General features: G+C 39.8%; 1 protein-coding gene and 1 long non-coding RNA gene across 4 annotated transcripts in view; one reads left to right on the top strand and one right to left on the bottom strand.

Moving 5' to 3' along the window:
* The first annotated feature begins 7,087 nt into the window (after window positions 1-7,087).
* On the top strand, window positions 7,088-22,328 carry GTSF1 (gametocyte specific factor 1). 2 transcript variants are annotated; one of them, XM_019419630.2, is made up of 9 exons: window positions 7,088-7,297; window positions 8,897-8,941; window positions 14,564-14,664; window positions 16,454-16,580; window positions 17,019-17,102; window positions 17,551-17,614; window positions 18,984-19,078; window positions 19,989-20,025; window positions 22,121-22,328. In XM_019419630.2, exons 2-8 carry the CDS (start codon window positions 8,926-8,928, stop codon window positions 20,003-20,005), a joined length of 504 nt encoding a protein of 167 aa, XP_019275175.1. In that variant the 5' UTR covers window positions 7,088-7,297; window positions 8,897-8,925; the 3' UTR covers window positions 20,006-20,025; window positions 22,121-22,328. The 2 variants fall into 2 exon arrangements, with proteins under 2 accessions (XP_019275175.1, XP_019275174.1); XM_019419629.2 differs by lacking the exon at window positions 7,088-7,297 and adding an exon at window positions 8,180-8,323.
* LOC109249254 (uncharacterized) overlaps window positions 18,525-23,682 on the bottom strand; it is a 28,817-nt gene continuing 23,659 nt past the window's right edge. For both annotated transcript variants that reach the window (XR_002072510.2, XR_002072508.2), the window contains exons 3-4: window positions 20,733-20,843; window positions 18,525-19,451 (exon numbers count right to left, since the gene is read on the bottom strand). This is a non-coding gene — a long non-coding RNA (uncharacterized LOC109249254). The remainder of the gene's footprint in view (window positions 19,452-20,732; window positions 20,844-23,682) is intronic.

The raw sequence follows: 23,682 nt of genomic DNA on the forward strand, positions 1-23,682 counted from the left end.
CTACTTTAGAAAACAAAACAAACAAAAAAGATATAATTTTTATGAGAAGCTGAGTCTGGAGCATGTCTCCAAATCTCCCTTCTTAACTCTATAGAAGTCAGGTTATTCCAATCTTATATACACCTTATTCTTTGCTACTCTGTTCATTTTTAAATGTTACCCCTTGCCCTTCAACCATTGAAATCTCTTTCTAGCTGTTTTTTTGTTTGTTTGTTTGTTTGTTTTGTTTTAAGGCTACTTCTTATGCCTCACCACATTTAAACTTACCAAGTGTCCAACCTCAACCATACCACAAATCTTCACAAGAGAAGTCAGAATCACATGCTGCTTTGTATTTGCTATACCATATATCACTAGCCTGGTGCTATGCATCTAGGAGATATTCACATACTTGGTGCTTAAACTGAATCAAGACCCAATTTATAACAGGCCAAAATTTGTTCCTTTTAAGCTGTTGTTTTTGTTTTTTGTTTTTTGTTTTTTGCAGCTAGCTAATTTTAAAATGACTTCAGGGACACCTGGGTGGCTCAGTCTGTTAAACGTCTGACTTCAGCTCGGGTCATGATCACTTGGTTCATGGGTTCCAGCCCCACATAGGGCTCTGTGCTGACAGCTCAGAGCCTGGAGCCTGCTTCGGATCCTGTGTCTCCCTCGCTCTCTGCCCCTCCCTGGCTTGTGCTCTGTCTCTCTTTCTCTCTCAAAAATGAATAAACATTAAAAAAATTTTTTTAAATAATGACTTCAGTTTTTTGCTAGTTTACTGATTAGTTCAGGTATAGTTAGACTTACAATTAAAAGTAGAAATTGTAATCAAATGGATATTTTCTGACCCTATGAGACTTATTCCTACCTAAATACTTTCTAGATCCTTTTCAGATGATCTTTTTCTCCCCTTTAAAGCAGAAAATAGAAGGGAGAATAACTAGATACCTATAGAATCTAGCACATTCTAGTATACTTTGTACAAAGGAGGGCTACTGACTTGCTCCCTTGTATTTACATAATATAAACAAGATTTTCATCTAAGGCCTTACACAGATTTTGATTTTTTTAAATTACACTTTGGTATATTAACACCAAACTATATGAAAATTAAAATGTTTCCTAGGTGGAGCACCTGGGTGGCTCAGTTGGTTAAGCATCCAACTTCAGCTCAGGTCATGATCCCATGGTTTGTGAGTTCAAGCCCCATATTGGACTCTGTGCTGACAGCTCAGAGCCTGGAGGCTGCTTCAGATTCTGGGTCTCCCTCTCTCTCTGCCCCTCCCCAGCTCACAGTCTCTATCTCTCTCTCTTTCTCTCAAAAATAAATAAACCTTTGAAAAAAACTTTAAGAAAATGTTTCCTAGGAAAAATAGCCCAAAAGACAAAGATGTCTTCCTTTATCATATCTTAGGTATATGGTATCGTCCCCTAAAAGGCCATGTAGTCTTAATTGATTGGTGTGACCACATAATCTTTCCTTCAAACCAGGATACTCTTGAGCATGAAGGGGGAACAATAATTATCCTAGGATAACAACAACAACAACACGTTGGCCACCCTAGTCTTAAGGAATAAAACATCATTAATTAGGCAGCTGCCATTCAAAATATAGATGTCAGATCTACTCAAATCTCACTTTGAGAAGTTTTGAGTTCATTGGAGGAAGGCACAATAGAAACTAAAATATCACTTTTTTTTTTTTGGCCTTTGACGTAACATTTGGTCAAAGCTTTGAAAGTAAACAAACTTATGGAAAAATACTTAAAAGGAAAAAAAAAAGCAAAGTTTCAAAGTAACTGCCTCAAAGCCTGCCTAGATCCCCAAAGTCTTAACTATTCCCCCATACTCCCATAACAGGTGGTTTATGTCTCCATTTAATGTCCCTTCATTCTGATTTATTATTATTCTATAAGGTGCTTTAGGAGAGACATGATCTTGACTATGTAACAGTTCTGTGCCTACAAAAAAAAGAAAAATCAAAGTTGCTGAACATGAAGAATGTATATAGACATGGGGTATAAAGAAGACTCAGTGCCCTGGATTAAATATTTATACTGAATAAATCAATCTTTCAAAAACCTTGGTAACCAGAATCACTCATTTTCACCAAAAAGTCCTAACAAGGCAATTTAAGTTGTATTTATGTAATGCTAACAAGCCTTCCTAGCTATGAAGTTTCTTCCCTACAATCACATTTAGGATTTCTACTCTTACATTCACAGTATGATGGGGAAACAATTGCTAAGGCCCATTACTCATGTCATAATGTACCAAACTATAGCTCATTGGTTCCCCAGCTTTATCTTATTGTTGGTCCATACTTCTTGACCTTTCTGTGCAGGCTTCCCAAGCAACTGTGGTATAAAACGAGGAAAGGACAAATCTCCAATATTTTAGTCTCTTCTTCCCACGTTTTCTTACAAGGTAGATGATGTCTCACAGTTGTCCTAACAGCTCCTGACAAAATACACCTGTGCTCTAAAATAATCAAGTATCTACTGTGCTTGCCACACTATGTTAAGAACTACAGTGGCGTGGTCCATTATAAAGGAACAATGTTGACAGTAAGAGTATAAGGCAATGGTTCTCCAACTTTCGTGGGTATCAAAATCACATGAAGGCCTTGCTAAAACACAGATGAAAGGACATCTCACCCGAGCTTCTGATTCAGTACGTCTGTAGTAAGTCCTAAGAACTGGCATTTTCTCAAGTTCCTAAGTGATACTGATGCTGCAATTTGGGACCACACTTTGAGAACCACTGGTCTAACACACAGTTTAAGTGCTAGGAAGGAAGGAGGGTGGAAGGAGGTTATAAGAAAACATAAGAACTTAATCCCAGGCAAACATTAGGTTTCAGAGAAAAAAATGACCCTTGAGTGACATTTTTATCTTATTTTTTGTTTTATTAATAATTTATTTACTTTTTAATCTACATCCAAGTTAGTTAGCATATGGTGCAACAGTGATTTCAGGAGTGGATTCCTTAATGCCCCTTACCCACTTAGCCCATCCCCCCTCCCACAATCCCTCCAGCAACACTGTTTGTTCTCTATATTTAAGAGTCTCTTCTGTTTTGTCCCCTCCCTGTTCTTATATTATTTTTGCTTCCCTTCCCATATGTTCATCTGTTTTGTATCTTAAAGTCCTCATAAAACATTTGACGTTTTTAAAAATAACAGATCAGAATGACAGAATTTTAGAACTGTTCAGTGCAAGATTAGTCCTTTATGTAATTTTTAGTGGGTAAGATTTCTTTAGTATAATTCTGCCATTCTACCACCTTTTCAACAAACTTCTTTTAAGCAGTTCCATTTCCTCACCGATTTGTTCATAAGCCAAGTGATACTCACAATGGTTTGCAAACTTTGACTTACAATTTACATCTTAGCTGCCAGCATCAGAAACAGTGTGAGGAGCTATTTGTTGCTGACTCCTGGAAAAAGAACTAGCTGGAAGTCACAGAAAACACAGAGAACAGATTTCTCAAGCCCACTGGTAACTGTTATAGGCAATGTGGATTACATAGGTATATGACATTTATATATTAAGCCACAGAATTAAAGTACAAATTTTTCAAAAATCACTACTTCTTTTTTTTTTAATGTTTGTTTATTTTTGAGAACGAGCCCGAGTACAAGCCGGGGAGGGGCAGAGAGAGACGGAGACACAGAATTCGAAGCAGGCTCCGGGTTCTGAACTGTCAGCACAGAGCCCGATGTGGGGCTTGAACCTACAAGCTGTGAGATCATAACCAGAGCCAAAGTCAGACGCTTAACCAACTGAGCCACCCAGGGACCTCTAAAAATCACTATTTTTATTCACCCTTTATTATCCTGTGTTTCTCGAGCTTAATATTGGTTATTATTCAATCCAAACTCCCACTAGGGACTCTTCTTTAAACATAAATTTATTTTCTTTGGCTCCCTGCTGGCAGCACTTCTCTGTGCTACTTTCCCCGAAAAATTGTAACCAGGCCCAACTTTTCACCCTCCTCTACAGCAATACTTCCCAATCTATCCTCATCAGTAAGAACATCTATTATGATCCCCTAGCTCTCTCATTTTGAAATATTTTGCAACTGTATTTATTGAATAGTTTTCCTATTTTTTTAATTTATTTTTGAAGGAGAGAGAGAGACAGAGCATGAGCAGAGGAGGAGCAGAGAGAGAGGGAGACACAGAGTCCGAAGCAGGCTCCAGGCTCTGAGCTGTCAGCACAGAGCCCGACACAGGGCTCAAACTCACGAACCGCAAGATCATGACCTGAGCAGAAGTTGGATGCTCAACCAACTGAGCCACCCAGGTGCCCCAATAATTTTCCTATTTTTAATTATGCACTTAACTACTGACCGGCATCTATAATTAGATAAGAGAATCAGGATTTTGTTGACAGCACTCAAGCCAGAAACAAAGAAATTTAATATTTTAGTCTTCCGGTGGACTAAAGTTTCAGTTTTATTGGGCTATCTCAAACACTGAAACTCCCAAAGAATCTCAAGGACTACTGGAGTTCCTTCCATCCTAAAAGCTGAGAAAACTAATTTTCTAACAAAGATTTGTTTTTTTAATCACTAGGGTACAGATCTGTCTTTATAGTCATTAGTCCAGAGTGTTTGTTTTTACCTTATAATTATTAGTTCAAAAATATAATCTATAGGGGCATTTGGGTGACTCAGTCAGTTAAGCACCAGACTCTTGATTTTGGCTCAGGTCATGATCTCACGGTTCGTGAGTTGGAGTTCCATGTCCAGCTCCTCGCTCACAGTGCAAAGCCTGCTGGGGATTCTCTCCCTCTCTCTCTGCCCTCCTCCCATCCCAAGCATGAGCGCACACACATGCTCTCTCTCTCAAAATAAACTTTTTTAAAAATTTAATATACATAATCTATAATTTAAGGACAAATGCTAGCCTATCATCAGAGAGAACCAGCCAGGATCAGATTCGGTTTATGGTATTAATCCTAGCTAGCTTCTAGCTCCTAGACTAACCCTGTGTAAATGCCTTGGTTTGTTTTTTTCCCTTTTCAAATATATTCAACCTGGCTGAAAAGCCAGTCTGAAAGACAACTCAGCAGGGATCTTAGATAAAGCAGGAACTTTCTAGGTTGGAGATGAATGAACAAAGCATTTAAGAATAGAAAGAATAGATGTGTGGCGCATTTTTATTTTAAAATCTCCACTGAAAGTTGGGGGGGGGGGGGGGGAGTTTGTTTACAAGTTGGTGGGCTTGTTCACTCCTGCTAAATGGAACAGCTTTCTCAGCTGAGGATCCTGTCACCCTGACGCATTACTGAACGCAGTGAAGCCTGACTTTGGATTCTGGTTTGGAACCCACCCACCCCTTCCGTCCTCTCAAGCCCTAGGTCTTCCTCAGAAATTTCAGTCTGCAGGTATCTGAAAAGTACTTATGGGTCACAGTAACAATGTCAACAATTTCACCAGCTTACTGCAATTTGAAGCCTGAAAAATCACATTTCACTTCAAATCACATTGGCCCCACCAATCTGCATGAATGATGTGATAAATTAAGAGGTTTAGAATTTCAGAAAGGTTACCTTAAGATATTCCTAACAATCTGAAACCGATTTGCCGAAACAGCAGCTTTCTCTAAAATGCTTTGTGCTAGGCTTGCAGTGAAGCTTTCATTCTTAGCTATTATCTTTCAAGAAGCACTTTAACAGCTTGCTCCTCCTTCACAGGAATTATCCAGGCCACTCAGGTGAAAGAATAGCTTTCCTAAATGCAAAACAGTGCCTAGGTCAGTGGTTCCCAGCCTTGACTGCACATTAGAATCATCTGGGTAGCTTTTTAAAAATAACTATGCCCAGCCCTTTCTGATTAACTGGTCTGGAAGGGGAACTTGGGCTCCCCAGATGATTGGAATGTACAGACAAGATTAAAAATCACTAGCCTACAAGAATGGCTTGGGCAGGGCACCTAACAACACATTTCTTTTTAGGGTCTTAATATGAGCCAAAGACTGTGATGCACACTCCTAAGTCCAAGAGCTGATAATCTTAAAAAAAAAAAAAAAAAAAAAAAACCAACAACAGGTAACGAATTATGTTTAGAGTATTCTCGGAAAAATAAAATGTACCATCTGTGATCCTTTTCACTGAAGCCACATTCAGTTCATGCTATCAGGATAAGTTCTCCTAAGTCACATTTAGGCTCTATTAGTCACTGATATGTTTCAAAAATCCCAATATTTCAGTACTCAGACTGATCTCTCATACTGCCTCCTATACTTTGGACAGTACAAAAATTTTTGTCATATCATATTTTTACTTCTTGGTTTTGAAAAATAGTATCACCAGATCTACCATAACAGATGTCAACATCTTCCTTTTTTCCTGTCTAACCTTCAAAGACCACAAGTCCTTTTTTTCCATAAAGCCTTCCCAGCTTACTTTGGGCCTCAGTGATTTCTTCCTAATGTAAATTTCCAGTCCTGACCATATTTTTGACATCTGTTATACTGCTATTTTGCCTTTCATCCACTCTAGGCCTGTTTTCCTAAGCACTTCAGGGACAAGTACCGCGTGTGTGCGTGTGTGTGTGTGTGTGTGTGTGTGTATCACAGTTTCCACAACAGGGCGAACAAATCTATGTTTGGGTTTCCATTATCAAGTTAAGCTTTCTGGCTCCCTTCACCTCTCCAACTCTTTTCACTGAGCTCTCCCCTCAACTCTAAAACTCCCTTTAACCCAACGAGGTCATCCTCCCTCCCAAGCATTCTTACCTACTATTATTGACTTCTGAATTTTAAGATTCTACAACGCTTGCTAAACAAAAACAACTAGATTCCTGTCCTTGGTGTTTTGTTTGTTTAGGCTCTTCTGTAGGCTTGTCTCCTTTACGATTTCCCTCTTCCCGCCCCGCAAAATCCAAATTACACTTCTACCTGGGTAACTGACACCAACAAGGCTTCCTTCCCACCAGCAGCCGGCCCTAACCAGTCTCATTCCCGCTTCGAGCGCACATTCGCCTTCCTAAGATGGCCGCCACGAACCCCGAGGAAGGCAGGGCGGGTTCCACCCACGCAAGGCCACTACCGTTCCGGAGACCCCCAGGAGGATGGGCTAAAAAAGGAGAATGGCGCGAGGTGGGGGAACCTGAAGGGCAGGAAGGGGCCAAGGCGGGGCCCACGGCGAGGGAAAGGAGGGTCCACGCAGCCCACGCTCCCGCGGAGCAGAGGCCAGCGTCACAGGAAGTGGGGGCCCCACCCTCCAACGTCAGGGGCCGGAAACGAGCGTTGCTGGGGCGCGGAGGTGAGGAGAAAGCCACTGTGGGAAGAGCGTGTCTCGACCAGGTAGGGAAGGCGAGGCCCGTCTGGCTTGGGGCCGCCGAACACCTCCCCTTTAGTGTGCTGGGACACCTTCGCCCTCTAATATCTTCCTTTTTCCTCCCGTAGCCTTGGGACTGTGGGTTCCCGGCGCTGCTGTTGTGACTGCGCACCCCGAGGGCCTCTACCTCTTTTGTCTCCATTTTTTTAAGTTAACCACCTTCCCCCCCCCCCCCCCCCTTCTCGAGTTTAGTCTCCTTGCTTAAATCTACTCTGATTGTTTCGTTTAAAGGAAGAAAAACGATAGTTTTACTGAGACCCCATCTCTGTTAAGAGTTTAACCGGTCGCTTCAGACTACATCCAGCCCCCCAAACTTGACTGCTTCACGTAATTTGTCCATTTCACCGCGGTCTAGTACTAGGGAAAAGGTAAAGAATCGCCTGTTAACAGTTCGTTACGGAAGATACTTCAGTGGACACGGCTGAATGATGAAGCTATGGGTTCCAGGGCCCTTAGTCTACTCTAATTAGGCGTTCTGCCCCCAAAGTTTACGGTGGCTTAAAAATCAAGGAACCTAATACTTGGTTCTTCTTTCCAAACCTCTTAGTTTTTATTGAAAACGTGTAAAGTACGTATAAGTAAAACTTGTCAAAAGGCAGATCGGGATTTCTTAATCCAGATATGAAAAATATTTTTTACAACACTTCCACTAACAGTTGTCATTAAGAAATGGGCTCCACAGCAAATTTCTAAACTAGAGTTCCAGCTGATCACTTGTATTTCCTATCATAGATTCCAAGGCTGCTTATGTCATAGAATGGGGGGAAGGGGTGTAGAATTGTATGAAGGGCCAAAGCAGAGCTTGCTCTAGAGACAATAGCCGTAAATCTAGCCAATTTTCAGGAGTTTCCTATGAGAATGGCTTTATATAAATTTAGTTCTTCCCCATAATGATGTTTGTTTAATCACAATGCTAAATAGGGGGAGATCTTCAGTAGAAGAGGATCCAAACTACAGAACTATTTCCTATCCTTTAATCGTCTGCATTTCTGGTGGAGAGCTGTACTTTTGTTACTGTGGTATCCATAAAATGAACAGTTCTTAAGTCCTAACATTCAAAAGTTTTCCCTCAGTGGTACAGGGAATGAGTTCTAACTGGAGGCACTTAACCAAGTGTATCCATTTTAGCATAGGAGATTGGCAGGGGGGAAGGGAGGTGAAACATCACTGGAATAAGTGTGGCACTTCGCAGTCGTGCTTAGAAAAAGTCACAGAAATAATAAGCTAGAATGGCTCTGGGCTTATTGGATCCATTACGTGTGTACTTAAAGTAGACTGCCTTATCACCTGAATACAGTTTAAATTAGTAGTCATATTTGGTTTTTCTTAACTGTGAGCCCTAGAATTTATTCCAAGAACGTGTGTTAGGCAAGCATGTTAAAATACTTCAAAGTAGTAAAGAATGCTTTAAAGGAGGGTAAATATTTGGGGGAACAGGACAGTCAGGCTTTCTTATATTGAACTTGGGTAGCTTCAATTCCAGTTCGACTCCCCTTTTTGGGACTTCCTTTGGTACATTTTTATTTCTGGTTACCTGAACCACTGCTTTTTTTTTCCCCCCTCAGCACTTGGATTCAGCTCCTTCATTTCCAACATGGAAGAAACTTACAGTATGTACTTCTTGTTGCTTTTAGAAAATAAGTTAAATTCTTTACATATAGTTTTATGTCTGACAAGACTTTGTGTGTTGGGAAGGATTCACATTTCTCCCTAAACTGCTGAAGATGTCTATGTGGTAGGTAGTAGAGAAATACCCAAAGTTGAAATAAGACACTTGAGGGGCGCCTGGGTGGCTCAGTCGGTTGGGCGTCCAACTTCGGCTCAGGTCACGATCTCACAGTCTGTGAGTTCGAGCCCCGCGTCGGGCTCTGGGCTGATGGCTCGGAGCCTGGAGCCTGCTTCCGATTCTGTGTCTCCCTCTCTCTCTGCCCCTCCCCCATTCATGCTCTGTCTCTCTCTGTCTCAAAAATAAATTTAAAAAGTTAAAAAAAAATTTTTTTTTAAAAAGAAATAAGACACTTGAAATTTATCAAGCTTTGAAAAGGCTACAGTTGGGACAGCTGTGTTAAACTATATTTTTATTAAATGAAGCATTTTAATTTCTCAGGACTTCAGTTGCTCCTATTAAGTACAAGGGGCTAGTAACCCCTGTTTTCTTTCTATTGTGAGGAATAATATTGTGTACATAATGATGTTGACGTACGTTGAATTTTTAGGATTTAAAGACATCCTAGGAAGAGTTCTTAATTCTCAAGTGACCCAGGCACCTTAGATGGCCCAAGAAGTCAAAAGGGAGTGAGCACCTAGAATCATACAAACGTAAAAACAAAAGAAACCTGAAAAATCATTTCATTTAACGTTCAGATTTTACCTACGAGAAAATAGAACCTGGGTTAACTGACTTTCCCAAGGTCGCGTAGTAAGGGACAGAGTCCTATGTTTTTCATGTGCCATGCCATACTTGATACCATAAGGCACTATGCTTTCTAGGTCCTAACCAAGTTTAAAGAACCTCTGCATCAGTGAATGGATGAAACTTGTCAGCGGGGCCTGCTTTGTTTCTTACTTTGCTGTCTCGTTCAGAATGTCTTTAGAGTAAGTTCCAACGAAAGGATATTTTTGTTCCATTTTACCTTCAAGGAAGAGTCCAGTAGAATCTTTATTACCAATCTATAGAAACTACATGGAAATGGTCGTTATTAAATATCTACATCAGAGGTTTTCAGACTTTTGAGCATGCAGCAGAATCACCGAGGGAGCTTGTTAAAACTCAGATTGCTGGACTCAATCCCACAATTTCTCATTCAGAAGGTCTGGGACCCAAGAATTTGCAGTTCTGACATGATTTCAGGCGAGGCTGCTTATCAGAGGACCACACTTTGAGAATCCCTGATCTAGAAAGCTGATTCTCTTTGGTCTTCCGTAGGGCTCCCTCCCCTACTCCCTTAATTTTTCTTAAAATATTATAATTTAAGCCTGGAATTCCATGTGAGATAGGCAGATAAATATTTATTTCTTCTTGGAAGCTTACTACTCTATTAAATTAGAAAGCAACAACTCCCCTTTATGTCTCTCATTCTTTACTTTTTTCAGCCATATGTTTCTATTTTGCTTAGAAAAATATCACTTGGGAGTGTGTTAGAAATGCACAGTGTCAGGACACCATCCCAGACCTACTGAATCAGAATCTGCATTTTAACACAGTCCCCAAGTGATTTAACGCCTAGGGATTATGTTAAAGTTTGAGAAGCTCTGCTTTAGAATATACTTGACCTTCTCAACCTTAAATTTTAACCTTAATCTGATAGATTGTGGGGCCCCTGGGTGGCTCAGTTGGTTAAATGTCTGACTCTTAGTTTGTCTCAGGTCATGACCTCATTGTTCCTGGGATCAAGCCCTTCGCTGATGCTGAGGGTACAGAGCCTGCTTGAGATTCTCTCTCTCCCCCTCTCTCTCTGCCCCTTCCCCACTTACATGCGAGCACGCGCACTCACGCATGCACACACATGCTCTTTCTCTCTCAAAAATAAATAAACTTAAAAAAATTAATTTGATAGATTCCAGAAGATTTCCAGTTTCTGCTTGGGAGCCGTACCTCTTAGCTGTTGATACTTTTGTTGGGTCTAGTCCTGATTTCTATGAAGTTTCCTCCATTTTTTCTCACGTGGGTTCCAGGCCCTACCCAAGGGTAAGGAACATCTGAGTCTGTGCTTTTAGAGGCAGCTTATCTACAGGGCCTACTCTGTTTTCCAAATTAAGTTATATTCCCAAAAAGCCAGACAGAGTTTTTGCTGAGCAGTTTGATAGTATTTATTACAGGTATTTAGGACTTTAAATACACCTGTATCTCAATGCCACACTCTTAGGTATCTGTCCAAGAGAAATGCTCATACGGTACACAAAGAAGTGTATACCAGATTGTTAGTCACAACATTATATATAATAACAAAAAACTGGAAACAACCTAAATGTCCATCCGTATAAAAACTGATTAAAAATCTATGGCCCATCCCTATGCAACACTAAAATATTCCTGTTATGGTTTGGTTGTTTTTGGTTTGTTTGTTTGTTTGAATATTCCTTGTATGCACTGACATAGAAGGAGCTCCAGGATATATTAAGTTTTAAAAAAAGGGGGCAGGGGGTCAGAGCATCCGGCTGGCTCAGTTGGAAGAGCATGCAACTCTTGATCTCAGGGTTGTGAGTTCAAGCCCCACATTGGGGGTAGAGATTATTTAAAAATGTAAATAAAAACTTAAAAAAAACAAATAGCAAAATAGGTGCAGGAAATCCTGTCACATACTACTATATGGATGAACCTTGAGGACATTATGCCAAATGAAATAAGCCTGTCAAAAAAAGACTACCCTAGGGGCGACTGGATGGCTCAGTCTGTTAAACGTCTGACTTCGGCTCAGGTCATGATCTCCCTGTTCATGGGTTCGGGCCCCGCATAGGGCTCTGTGCTGACAGCTCAGAGCCTGGACCCTGCTTCAGATTCTGTGTCTTCCCCTCACGCTCCGTCCCTCAAAAATAAATTAAAACATTAAAAAAAATTTTTTTTTAATAAAATAAAAAATTTTAAACAAGACTACCCTATGCTTTTACTTATATAAAGTATTTAGAGTAGTCAAACTCATATAAACAAGAAGCAGGATTACTGGTTGCTAGGGATTGGGGAGAGGAGAGAATGGGGAGTTGTTGCTTGATGGGGATAGCATTTTGGTTCTGGATTGCTTGATGGGTATAGCGTTTCAGTTCTGCTAGGCAAAAAATTCTGGAAACTGGTTGCACAACAATGTGAATATACCTAACACTACCGGACTATAGACTTACAAATGGTTAAGATGGCAAATTTTTTTTTTTAACTTTTATTTATTTTTGAGACAGAGAGAGACAGAGCATGAACGGGGGAGGGGCAGAGAGAGAGGGAGACACAGAATCGGAAGCAGGCTCCAGGCTCTGAGCCATCAGCCCAGAGCCCGACGCGGGGCTCGAACTCACGGACCGTGAGATCGTGACCTGAGCTGAAGTCGGATGCTTAACCGACTGAGCCACCCAGGCGCCCCAAGATGGCAAATTTTATGCTGTGTATCTGTTTATCACCATGAAAATTTTTTTACTTAGAAGTAAAATAAAATTTTTCAAATCTAGAAACCAGTTGAGAGCTGACCTAAGTTACCAGAGGCCAGGAAGTAAAGCGTTAATGGTAGGAAGCCATCATTATCAGCTCTGATGCATGGCACTGTACGGGTAGTATAACGTGTACGAGTCATAAGGTGTGTCCAGTCAGTCAGCTGCTGACATGGCCCGACGTGCTCATGATGGAATGGATTAAATGAAGAGAAACTAATAAGAATTCTATCTGTAAACTCTCCCTGGGTGTCTTGAAGCTTCAGAAATATGAGCCCGGTTGGCGTAACAAGCCTGCCTGTCCTCTAATACTTTTCCTTCCTATTCTTTCCGTCCTTCAAGTCACCTTTCTGGCTCATTTGCATCACGATCATGGCTAGCAGTCTATTCCATGTTTACCACTCTCCCAGTGAAACTGCCTGTTTCAATTCCCCACTGACCTCTGATTTTCAGAGCAGTCTCCTGGTTTATAAGCTGCTTATCAAATGTGAATTGTTTACATGATTTCACTTTTATCATTGCCTTCAGTGATGGCAACAGCATTTTATTAGGTTGCCTCTTGTCCTCATAATATACTCAGAATGTGCTTAGCCATTTAATTTTCCTTTCTTAACCAAGCTTGTTAGAATTTGGGGCTCAGCTTGGGCATCATGTGAAGTCTACAGGTAGCATTATCCATTTAGAGAAACTTCTTTCGTAACTATAGAGGTAATTCCTGAAAGTATAGTCTTCTTTTAAAAAAAAAAAAAATGTTTGTTTTTTTTTGAGAGAGAGAGAGAGAGGGTGTGTGTGTGTGTGCGCGCACACGAGCGGGCAAAGGGTAAAGAGAGAGGGAGACACAGAATCCGAAGCAGGCCTCAGGCTCTCAGCTGTCAGCACAGAGCCCAACGTGGGGCTCGAATCACGAAACGCAAGATCATGACCTGAGCTGAAGTCAGATGGTTAACTGTGCCACCCAGGCACCCCAAAAGTATAGTCTTCTAAGGGTAGTTTTAAATAGCATGATCTAGGTTAGGGGCTTTCTTTCACATATGTCTGCAATTGTCTTAAACTTAGGAGGTTCTGTTTTTGTAGCTTACTTTTTTTTTTATCTAACTTGATAATCACTAGATTAGAGAATTCTGGTTTTTCCTCACCTGTGTTCCAAACTATGAAAAGTAAAACCACCAGGGCGCCTAGGTGGCTCAGTTGTTTGAATGTCCAACCCTTGGTTTTGGCTCAGGTCATGATCTCACACTGCGTTGGGTCCTCACTGACAACCCAAAGCCTGCTTGGGGTTCTCTCTCCCTCTCTCTCTTCTCCCGCACATGTGAGCACACATACAGGCATATTCTCTCTCTCAAGATAAATTAAAAAAAAAAAAAAAAAAAGGTAAAACCACCTGTCTGATAAAGGTATTGTTTTCATTTGAGAGGTGTCTGCAGCAACCAATATCAGGAACTACTTAACAGTAGTCAAAACAAACGAAAAAGAAATCTAGATCTAGAGCAGTGCTTATGAACTATTTTCACGACCTGGCATACTAGTAAATAGGCAGGAATGCTGGCAAAGGGTATTAACTACCCTCAATTTGCCCTAGAACTGACTGATGGGGGATAGAGGGCACACGTGCAGAGGAATCCCCCATCAATATATTGGCACACCATCCATTCTGACCTTTAGCATACTGGTTGGGAGGCTTTGGTTTGGCTAGCTAGAGGTAAGAATGACCCTGAATTAGCACATCTAGAAGGGAGAAGAGGCTGTCATTTCATTTAACTTTATTGTTGTTTTCATTGTTACTCTTCGTATAAAACAAATTTATGTACAACCAAATATGAACTAATAAGATCCTATCTTATCAATATCCTATCAAGCTATCCCATGATAGCTTGTTTTGCTAGACTTCCCAAGATTTGGTGGTAATACAGTTTTATCTTCTCGGAGTTACATTTTCGTGTTTAAATGTTTAGTCACCCTTTTTTTTAAAATGCCAAGTTGTCATTAGACTGACTTGTTCTATTGTTAAAGATTCTGTTGAAAAATCCAGTGTGTCTGGAATACTGGAGTTGTACAAAGGCTGGTTGGGTTTATGTTTATCCTACCTTTCTCTCTTTTAGTCGATTCCCTGGACCCTGAAAAGTTATTACAATGCCCCTATGATAAAAACCACCAGATCAGGGCCTGCAGGTTTCCTTATCATCTTATCAAGTGCAGAAAGGTAAGATATTGTTTGCATTATTTGCCTTGTAATGACCTCCTGAGTTCTTTTAAGAGGCCAGATTTTGTAAATAACCGTATAATTTTAACAAAAGTGTTTTAACTTAATGCCGGAATTGTTTTAGGACTCTAACTACCAACATTTATAGAAAGGAATTTATTTCTTGAGTACATAAATTTTTTCTCGTTTTCATTTTTTTCCCCCTTAACTAGTGAGAAAACACCCTTTATATGCTCTTTTCACTCTTTGTAAAACAGAGGAAACACTAATTTTGCTAGCAACGAGAAATCCCTCTTGGCTTGTAAATTTGATGTGTTCGTTGTCCTGATAAGGATTGAGTGCCATAATACACTTATTTTTTATTTTTTTGTTTGTGTGTTTAGCAGTGTTAGAGAAGTTGAACAGCTAGAGGTTAGCCTAAGAAAAGATTCCTAAAAATAATCATTTCTCCAAGTTTAAACAGTAAGCGTCTTTGGGGTTTGGGAGGGTGGGGGGGAAGAAGTCATCTGAGTTTTTTCTCTGGTCTTAGCTGATGTAAACTACTTTAATTCTGGTATACTAATTGAGGCACTTAGAAAGGATTTTTAGAATACAGATGTCAGATACAGAGGGCAAAGGTCTGCAAGGACTTTTGCTTGGACAACATTTTTGGTATTTAATCCAAACTGCATACAATTCATGTATGCATTAACATCCTTTAAAGGGTGTTTCTCTTGTAATCTTGGAGACATGGTTGTAATGCCATTGGTGATCATTTCTCCACCCCTTTTGAATCTCTAGAGCAAGGATCCCTTAAAGTTGAACCTGGATAATCTGGACCAGCAGATACCACAATGACTTCCTTCCCTAGGCTCTCAAACATGCCCCAAGGGTAAAGGTTGGGAAAGGAAGCCAAGCGATAAAAAGACACTGTCTTTAACTCTCTTCTTGTGATGCTCTTAATCTTTCACCGCAAAAATCTTTGCATTGGAATGCTTGCAAATTCCTCACAATTTTCTTCATCCTCTGTTTTTCTCTAGTGTCCTCCCCCTTCACATTATTTTTACATTTTTGAGTATCATTTGTGATACGTGTTTTGCTTCTAATAATAAATGAATTTCTTAACTGCTGATATACTTGCTACAGGATTTGGGTGATGTTAAATACTTTGTTGTTTTGTTTTTTAAAATAAGAAACTTGGTCAGCAGAACAGACCCTCATTTGGGCTTTTCCTCAGTACAATAACCAAAATAAAGGTCAAATTGTTCACAGCGTCATTTCAGGGATCGTTACTTTAAATAAGTGTTCCTGTGTTAATCTAAAAAGCCATTGCTTTGCTGCTTCTGCGGCTCCCTTCCAACAGCTATTTTCCAGCACTATTGCATTGCAATAATAGGGGCGCTACTGCAATGCAGACCAAGAGCGTGTTTCCGTGTTACTGTTTCCTGAATATCACCCTTCAAAGACATCCAGAGAGCTCCACCGTTATAGGCTGTGCTGCCAGAGTCTTGTGATCCTGAGAAAGATGGCTCAAATACCCAATCCGAAATTCACCATGTCCTTCCGTATAAGCCACTTTTGACCCAGTATCTGTGTTGTCAGTCTCTGTGATCCTAACAAAGAAACTTATGTTTTGATGATCTTGAGGTCACCTGTACAGTCTGTGTGAGTGATAAATAATTCCCTCTCACTTTTCTACCATGAGTTTGCCTCCCATAGTTAAGCCACAAGTTTATTGAGAGATATTAGTGGAGTCGTTTATAGAATAAACCTCCTTATTTTGACAGACCCCTTAATTTGTGTTCTGCAGAATCATCCTGATGTCGCAAACAAATTGGCTACTTGTCCCTTCAATGCTCGCCACCAGGTTCCTCGGGCCGAAATCAGCCACCATATCTCAAGCTGTGATGATAAAAGTTGTATTGAGCAGGATGTTGGTAAGACTAGCTAAAATGTTCCAGTGCTAGAGGTTAGCCCTAGCTATGTATTGTGCTATGTTGTCACCTTGATTTTTGACTTTCATCATTTCAGAAGAATAATACCTTTCTGCCTTTGAGTTTTTTATCTCATCAGTAACAGGTTGTCAGGTTGTGTTTGTCAGACTGCTTTCCCTTCTGAACAGCCTGATCCATTTTACCAATAATTCATCTAAAAATAAGAATCATTTTATTGCCGTAAATATGATAAATGTCTTTGTTTCTGCTTCTCTTTCTTCTGTCAGCAAAGGGATAAGACCTCTCTGTTTAGCTTTTGTAGCATCCATTTTTCGGAAACAAAGACCTGTTAGGCTACCCTGCAACCTTTTAGGCCATTGACCCCTTTTAACATAATTGGCGATGTCCCCTTCTTACAGCAGAGTCTTTATTATCTTGCAGTCAACCAAACCAGGAACCTTGGACAAGAGTCTCTGGCCGAGAGCACCTGGCAGTGCCCTCCTTGCGATGAAGACTGGGATAAAGGTGAAGTGTTTCTATGTCTTTTTCTTCACAGTGTCTAAATTCTCAAGTCATTTGCTTTAGACAGAAGGAAGATTTTCCTTTTTTATGAGCACACCATGTTGTGCAGAATGCCTTATTATTTTTATTGGGCCCCAGAACGAGCACATTTGTATCACTGTGCAGACACGTGGAACAGCCTATCCCTCTTGATTGGAAGAAGCACTTCTTTACATCTGTTTTTTTCCATAAATTGTGTTGTACCATCTGTGTTTGGTTGTTACTGGGCACGTTTATTATTATTTATGTTGCTGTGTTTATATCCTTCAATTAAATCCCTGCTACTGTGTCAGGCAGGGTACTTGATCAATTTTTACTTGCTTCTCTAAACTTAGGTGTATTATTTCCCACCTTACAGATTCAACTAGCATAAACTACAGCACCACAAACTGTGTTTTGCTTTCTTTGGCAGATCTGTGGGAACAGACCAGCACCCCATTTGTCTGGGGCACAGCCAACTACTGTGGCAACAACAGGTAAATGAAATGGTCTCGTTCCCAGCACTGCCTCCCAAAATCCAAGTGCTCTGTTACCAAAGGAAGCCACCAAAGCCTGATTTGATCTCGTTCCTTAATGGTGTTACTTGGTGGTAATGTAGTCTAGATGTGGTTTTGACGAGTTATTTTCCTTTTTTATTCCTCAGTTCATAAAAAAGTCACATGCTTTGTGTTAATCACTATGGGAACACAAAAATACTAGCTTATAGCCTAGCAAGGGAGACAGTGGTACGAGACATTCTTGTGTCTGTTTGGTTTTTTTGCTAGGTTCACAGTATTTAAACACTTTGAAAAAAATTCTCCAGCTACACCACATGGATCAGTTTTACTCTGGGTAGCTAATGTCTAAGGAAAAATAATCTTAAAAGTTTGTGACTTGAAACTGGGTAAGCCAGAGTACCTTTGGGTAGGGAAGAAAATACATCTCTTCTTTCCACTGATTTGTATCTAAATCTATAAGATTTCTCATTACTGGGGAGCCTGGGTGGTTCAGTCTGTTGAGCATCCCAACTCTACATTTCAGCTCAGGTCGTGGTTGTGATTTCATGGTTCATGAGATCAGGGAGTGGAGCCTGCTTGGGGTTCTGTCTCCCCTGCTCATTTCTGCATATTCACTCATTCATTCTCATATTCTCTCCCTCTCTCTCTCTCCCTCTCTCCCCCCTCCCCCCCTCCCCCCTCCCTCCTCCCTCCCTCTTTCCCTCCCTCTCTCCCCCCCAAATAAACTTTAAAAAAAAAGATTTCTCATTACTACTTCATCTTCAAACAAGACCAAATTGCAAATATTCAGAAATGAAAATATTTATGGATTAGAAAATGAAGGAATGAGATGCTAGACTTCATTTTTCCCCAAATAGAATGCTTATCAATTTTTATTTCTTAGCTCCTAAGATAAGTTAACAATTGCATGTGTACCTTATTGTGTGTGTGCACTAAAATAGAAGAACGTGAAGATGAATTTTAATAGTACAGTTTTAATTTTCCCTCCGTCCTATGAGATGTGTTGCCTTTGGTTTGGTTGTCTTGGCATTTTATCTCTCATATTTGTTGAGTGAGTTGATGAGCCTGTCACACAACTGAACAGTAGATGGCATTGCTGTTTATCTCAATTTCTGGAAAATGAAAATGGTCAGACCCATCTTAATGCTTTTACAGAACAGTGAGCTTTTCAGAGAAGTAGTAATCATTCTAATTGCAAGAATGTTTTGATGGAAATGTGTTTACATTTCAGAATGTAGTTTGCTGTTTTCCCCCAAATTACAAAAAACACATTTTTGATGGTCTTGTGTGTGCCTGCCTGGAGAATACAGATAGGCGGGCATAGGCAAATTTGTCTTTCTTTTTGCAGCCCTGCAAGCAACATAGTTATGGAACATAAGAGTAACCTGGCTTCAGGCATGCGTGTTCCCAAGTCTCTGCCGTATGTTCTGCCGTGGAAAAACAGTAAGTGAAATAAAGGCAAAATGCTTTTATTCTTTTCATTGTGTAAATATGGTTGGTCTTGACTAGCCAAAAACATGTTCAGCGTGAACACATTACACTCGCATGACCCTGAGAGTGAGTGCCTCCTTGAATTTTGCATTCTGAGCACTTCGCTTTCTTCACCCTAGCCCTGGCCCTGGTTAATAACAGGAAAGTACAGGATCGCAGAAACCAAAAGAATGTGCTCAAGTTGGGGTGACCACTGACATCAAATACCGTGGGCAAATTTGGGGACCAATAAAAAAGCTATTAATTTTGCCTAGGAGGAAGTCATCCCTGACATTCAAGGCATAATATCAATAGGAAACTGGGATTCGAAATGGATTGCAGAGACCTAAAAGGAAATGAAAGAGAGAAAATGAAAGTAATAAGTCAGAAGAACTGGCATTAAGAATAGTATTCCGATGTCTTCCCTAGGCATCAGAGGCCGTTCTGGGTAAATAGGTACTGAATTCATATCATATCACCCTGATAAATTCCCACACCCAAGATACTGTCATTTTTATTTAATACGTACTTTCCTAATGTTGCTCCCAAATGCACATTCCCTTGATTTCGGTCTCTGCTGCTGTTTGAGCTAATTTTGTAGGTGGCTAAAAGATTCCCTTTAAAACATTTCCCTTTGGATACTTCCATTTCCAAAAAAAATGAGATCACCAGATCATATGCCTGAAGGCTTGATAGGTAATGAATGAACTATTCTTTTCCCATGCGTTTGAGTAGAACCCAATCACTAATTTTGAATTCTTCTACTTTTATATTGTAATTCAGCCTACCCCAGGAATAAGTCATTTGTGTTTAGTAAGAATAGGGAATGGAGTGAGTTTCAATTGTCATGGTGTATTTATTTTGAAATATTTCTACTCCATAGATGGAAATGCACAGTAACTGAATATCTATCTCATCAAGTAAGTGTTTCAGTTTTATTTCACTATCTCTTCAGATGGTAGCAAGATTTAACTGGACATAAAGCAATTTGGGTCCAATTTTCTTTCAGATTATGGTACCAAATTAAAGCTTTGTGTGTGCCTGTGTTTTTTAAGTATATAGCTTCTATTATGGCTTTACACGCTAATGAATAGGCATTTACTGGTTAAATTAGAATTCTGTTAACATGCCAAGTTGCTTTCCCTAACGTTAATACACATTGCCTTTTTCCTTTTTCTTTTCTTCTTTTTTTTTTTTTTATCAAAGTTGCATTCTAGATCTATCATGCCTTTTTAATGGGCTTGAGATTAATCAGACAGCTGTGCTTCACTGCTCTGCAATTTTTCCTTTGCTGTACAGTTTAACACTCATCAAAAAATTCACTCCTTTTAATGAGCACTTAAAAGTTTGGGGTCTCTAAGAGTCTTGCACTGTCGATCTTATCTGAATACCTGATTTAGTAGAATCTCACAAAATCTATATGAAGGGAGCAAAATCTTTTTACAGAGAAAGCCTTTCCTTGAGGTAACCGTGTACACCTATGGCAGAGCCAAATTTGATGCTTCAAATGCTATTTTGGTTGAGGTTGCCCGGCCGTCTTGCTCCTGGCAAAAGGAATATTATTAGTCTAGGGAGGAGATGATATCCCCACTGTCATGCAGATAGTAGGCTCTCTGTGAATATTTACTTAATGAGTAATTGGCCTGATGCCTTCCAGTTCATTCGCTTCCTCTGGACAGTGAAGCAGGTGGATCTCCTGTGAGTTAGGGTTCATGTTGTACCAAAACTGATGTTTCTTCTAGTGAGAAGCAGAAAAGAGATTCTAAAAGCAAACACCCTTTAGCCACGGACAATATTTACAAGTTGCTTCTAGGTACTATCCATTTTTCTTGGTAGGTTCTGATGTCACATGGTTAAATACATCTGGAAACCAGAAAATTAGATTTGGCCCCAGAAGAGAAAGTGCTACAGCAGCACTGGGGTGTGTCAGGAAAGCACACACTGACCTGGATGAATGGCGAACTTTGAAGCCTTCTCTGACACGCCTCCCAAGATGCTTGGTGCTCATCTCGTCTGGATAGCTACCTAATAAAAATGGTCTAGGGGCGACTGGCTGACTCAGAAGAGCATGCAACTCTTGATCTTGGAGTTGCGAGTTCGAGCCCCACATTGGGTGTAGAGATTACAAAAAAAAAAAAAGTTACTCTAAGATGAAAGCCTAGGAGAAGCTCCTGTCTCTAATGCTGAATACTAGATGTTCCTCTCCTTTGGAACTTAACTCTTTGCTGTTAAACCCCTTACATGCTGAAAATGTATTTTTCTATATAACCTCTGAGGAACCAAGGGAAAAAAATTATCCTAGTTTAGGTAAGAATCCTTAAACAGCCACAGACCTTTTTCTCTTAATAAAAAATAAAGCATCATATTTTGAATGTCTGTTGTAGAATGCTGTAGCTTCTTTGGAAAGATAAAAAAAGAGAAGATAGGACTTTATCCCTTAAGGAACTTAAGTATGGGTGGAGGTTTTTTTTAATACATATACATAAAAAGGATCGGTTCACCTTGCATTTACTATGCTTTTATCTCATTGTGTTTTTATAAACAAATCTTTTTACTAGGTACGTGTCTCTAAGCAGGTGATATATTAATTTTTGTTCCCCTAATGTGCATTGTAAACAGCTCAAAAAATATTACTGAACTAATGAGTAGATAGAGTATGTGAGAAGAGAAAAAGATCAATATGTTAGTTGAAATTAATCCAGAATTGTCTCGAGGAGTCAATTGTATGGATAGTCAATTCTGATTTTCTTCTCACTCATGAAACTGTTGACACAAGGAGTGTACATCGATCTCTGTGTAGAATGTTTTTAATTCAATTAACAAGTTTCTGTGTGCTTAGTGGAACTGAAAAGTTAAGGGTCAGAAGGTACTTGGTGTTCTGCCATTAACAACAGCAGATTCTTCCAGCTGACCAAGAGATTTTAATCAGGTTATGTGGCCTGTTGTCAGATGTAGTTGGTGTTTTTATCACTGACAGGAACTAAGATCTCTTCTTTTTCTCTCATTTCCTTGCAGATGCCAGACCCTAGAAGACTCTTGCTTCTTCCTGCTACCAATGGGTTCTTCATTTTTTTTTTCTCCTAATTATAGAAAGATAAACTGTGACTTTCAAACTGACAAGTACCTTTTTCTTTTTTCCTCTCTGCTTTGAGTCTCATTCATTTGATGCAGGAAAGAACTCTCAAACTCAGAAGAACTGCTTCAAATAAAGCATCAACATAGATAGCTTGATAGTTTCATTAAGTACCTGCAGCCCCAAGATCAGAAATCACATCCTGTTCCACATTAATGAAACATAATTATTTAAAGTTATCTTAAAGGATCCAGCTAAAGCAGGCAAGAAACTTGGGTTGGGGAAAAAAAAAAAAAAAAACTGTATTTATGTTCTCTGACACACATCAGCAAGCTTCTTTTTAGAATTTATAGGAATGGGCCTTTTTTGATCAGTGCATCTTTTTATCCAGAGTCCTCAAGATGTTGATAGCATTTATATAGCAAAATACCCCATTCTTGGTTAAAATCTTAGAACATCTTGCTCTCTGAATATTTCCAACCTAGGGTAGGTTTCTTTTCATCTCTCCCACATTCCAGCTGGAAATTGTACTCGGTGTCAAACCAGGTGTAGATTATGTAGGAGTGAAGATTGGAATGGAGAGGAACAATGTATGCGTGGGGAAGAGATAGGCTTTCCACCTGTGTGTGAAATTTGATTAAGCTTCAAAGCTTAAATTTGTGATGGCCCTGCCAACTACCCTGGGATTTGTGTAGAGTAAGTTCAATTTCTGAAACACCCAAAGCTCGGGCTGTCCTAGCATCTGGTTGGCTCTCAAGAGGAAACCTCATGATTTCCCCAGACCAGTTTTTTTGTTTGTTTATTTGGATTATCTGTGCGTTTTTGCTTTTTTGTTTTTGTTGATTGGTTGGCTTTTTCAGGTTTGGTTTGGTTTGAAGTCTGCATGGAGAGGGATATAGGATGTGGTATAGATAAGGATTTGGATGAAGCATGCTTACAAATAATTTCAAAAATGATCTGTCTAGCATTGTTTGTGGGTAACAGATAAGGGAGAGTGGGCTTTTATGGAATGCCTCCTTTCATGAGTTTTCCATTGGAGTCTCTCCTAATGAAGCAGAGCAGTTTATTTAGTTGCCGTCTCTAAAAACAGGTTCAAGATAAGCCCCAGTACAAGGTATTTCTGCTTCTAGCTGTGTGATCTTAAGTGAATAACTAAACCTTTTCCTCTGGAGATGGTGATAATGTATGGAGGGGGGAGAAAACACCCATTATGCCACTAAATCTGGTTATTTGTATATCAACCAATACCTCACAACCTAACGTTTTAAAAGTACTCGTCTTACTGGAAAATTACAAATCCCTGTTGATTTCATTTGTTTGGGTGATAACAACAAAACTGTCTATTCTGTAGTTGTAATCCAGAACACCTAACCAGTTTAGGAAGAACAAGCAGGGGTGTGAGTCTCATTGCAAAGAATTAACTGCTTGAATACAACTCAACAAAAGAATCAGAAATCACAAAGTCACAAAACATCTGACCTTTTCGAGTGTGAGTACCACTCAC

The sequence above is a fragment of the Panthera pardus genome, unplaced genomic scaffold (genome assembly GCF_024362965.1).
Source record: "Panthera pardus isolate Hobbes unplaced genomic scaffold, ASM2436296v1 HiC_scaffold_6, whole genome shotgun sequence".
In the NCBI taxonomy this organism is placed as follows: domain Eukaryota; kingdom Metazoa; phylum Chordata; class Mammalia; order Carnivora; family Felidae; genus Panthera; species Panthera pardus.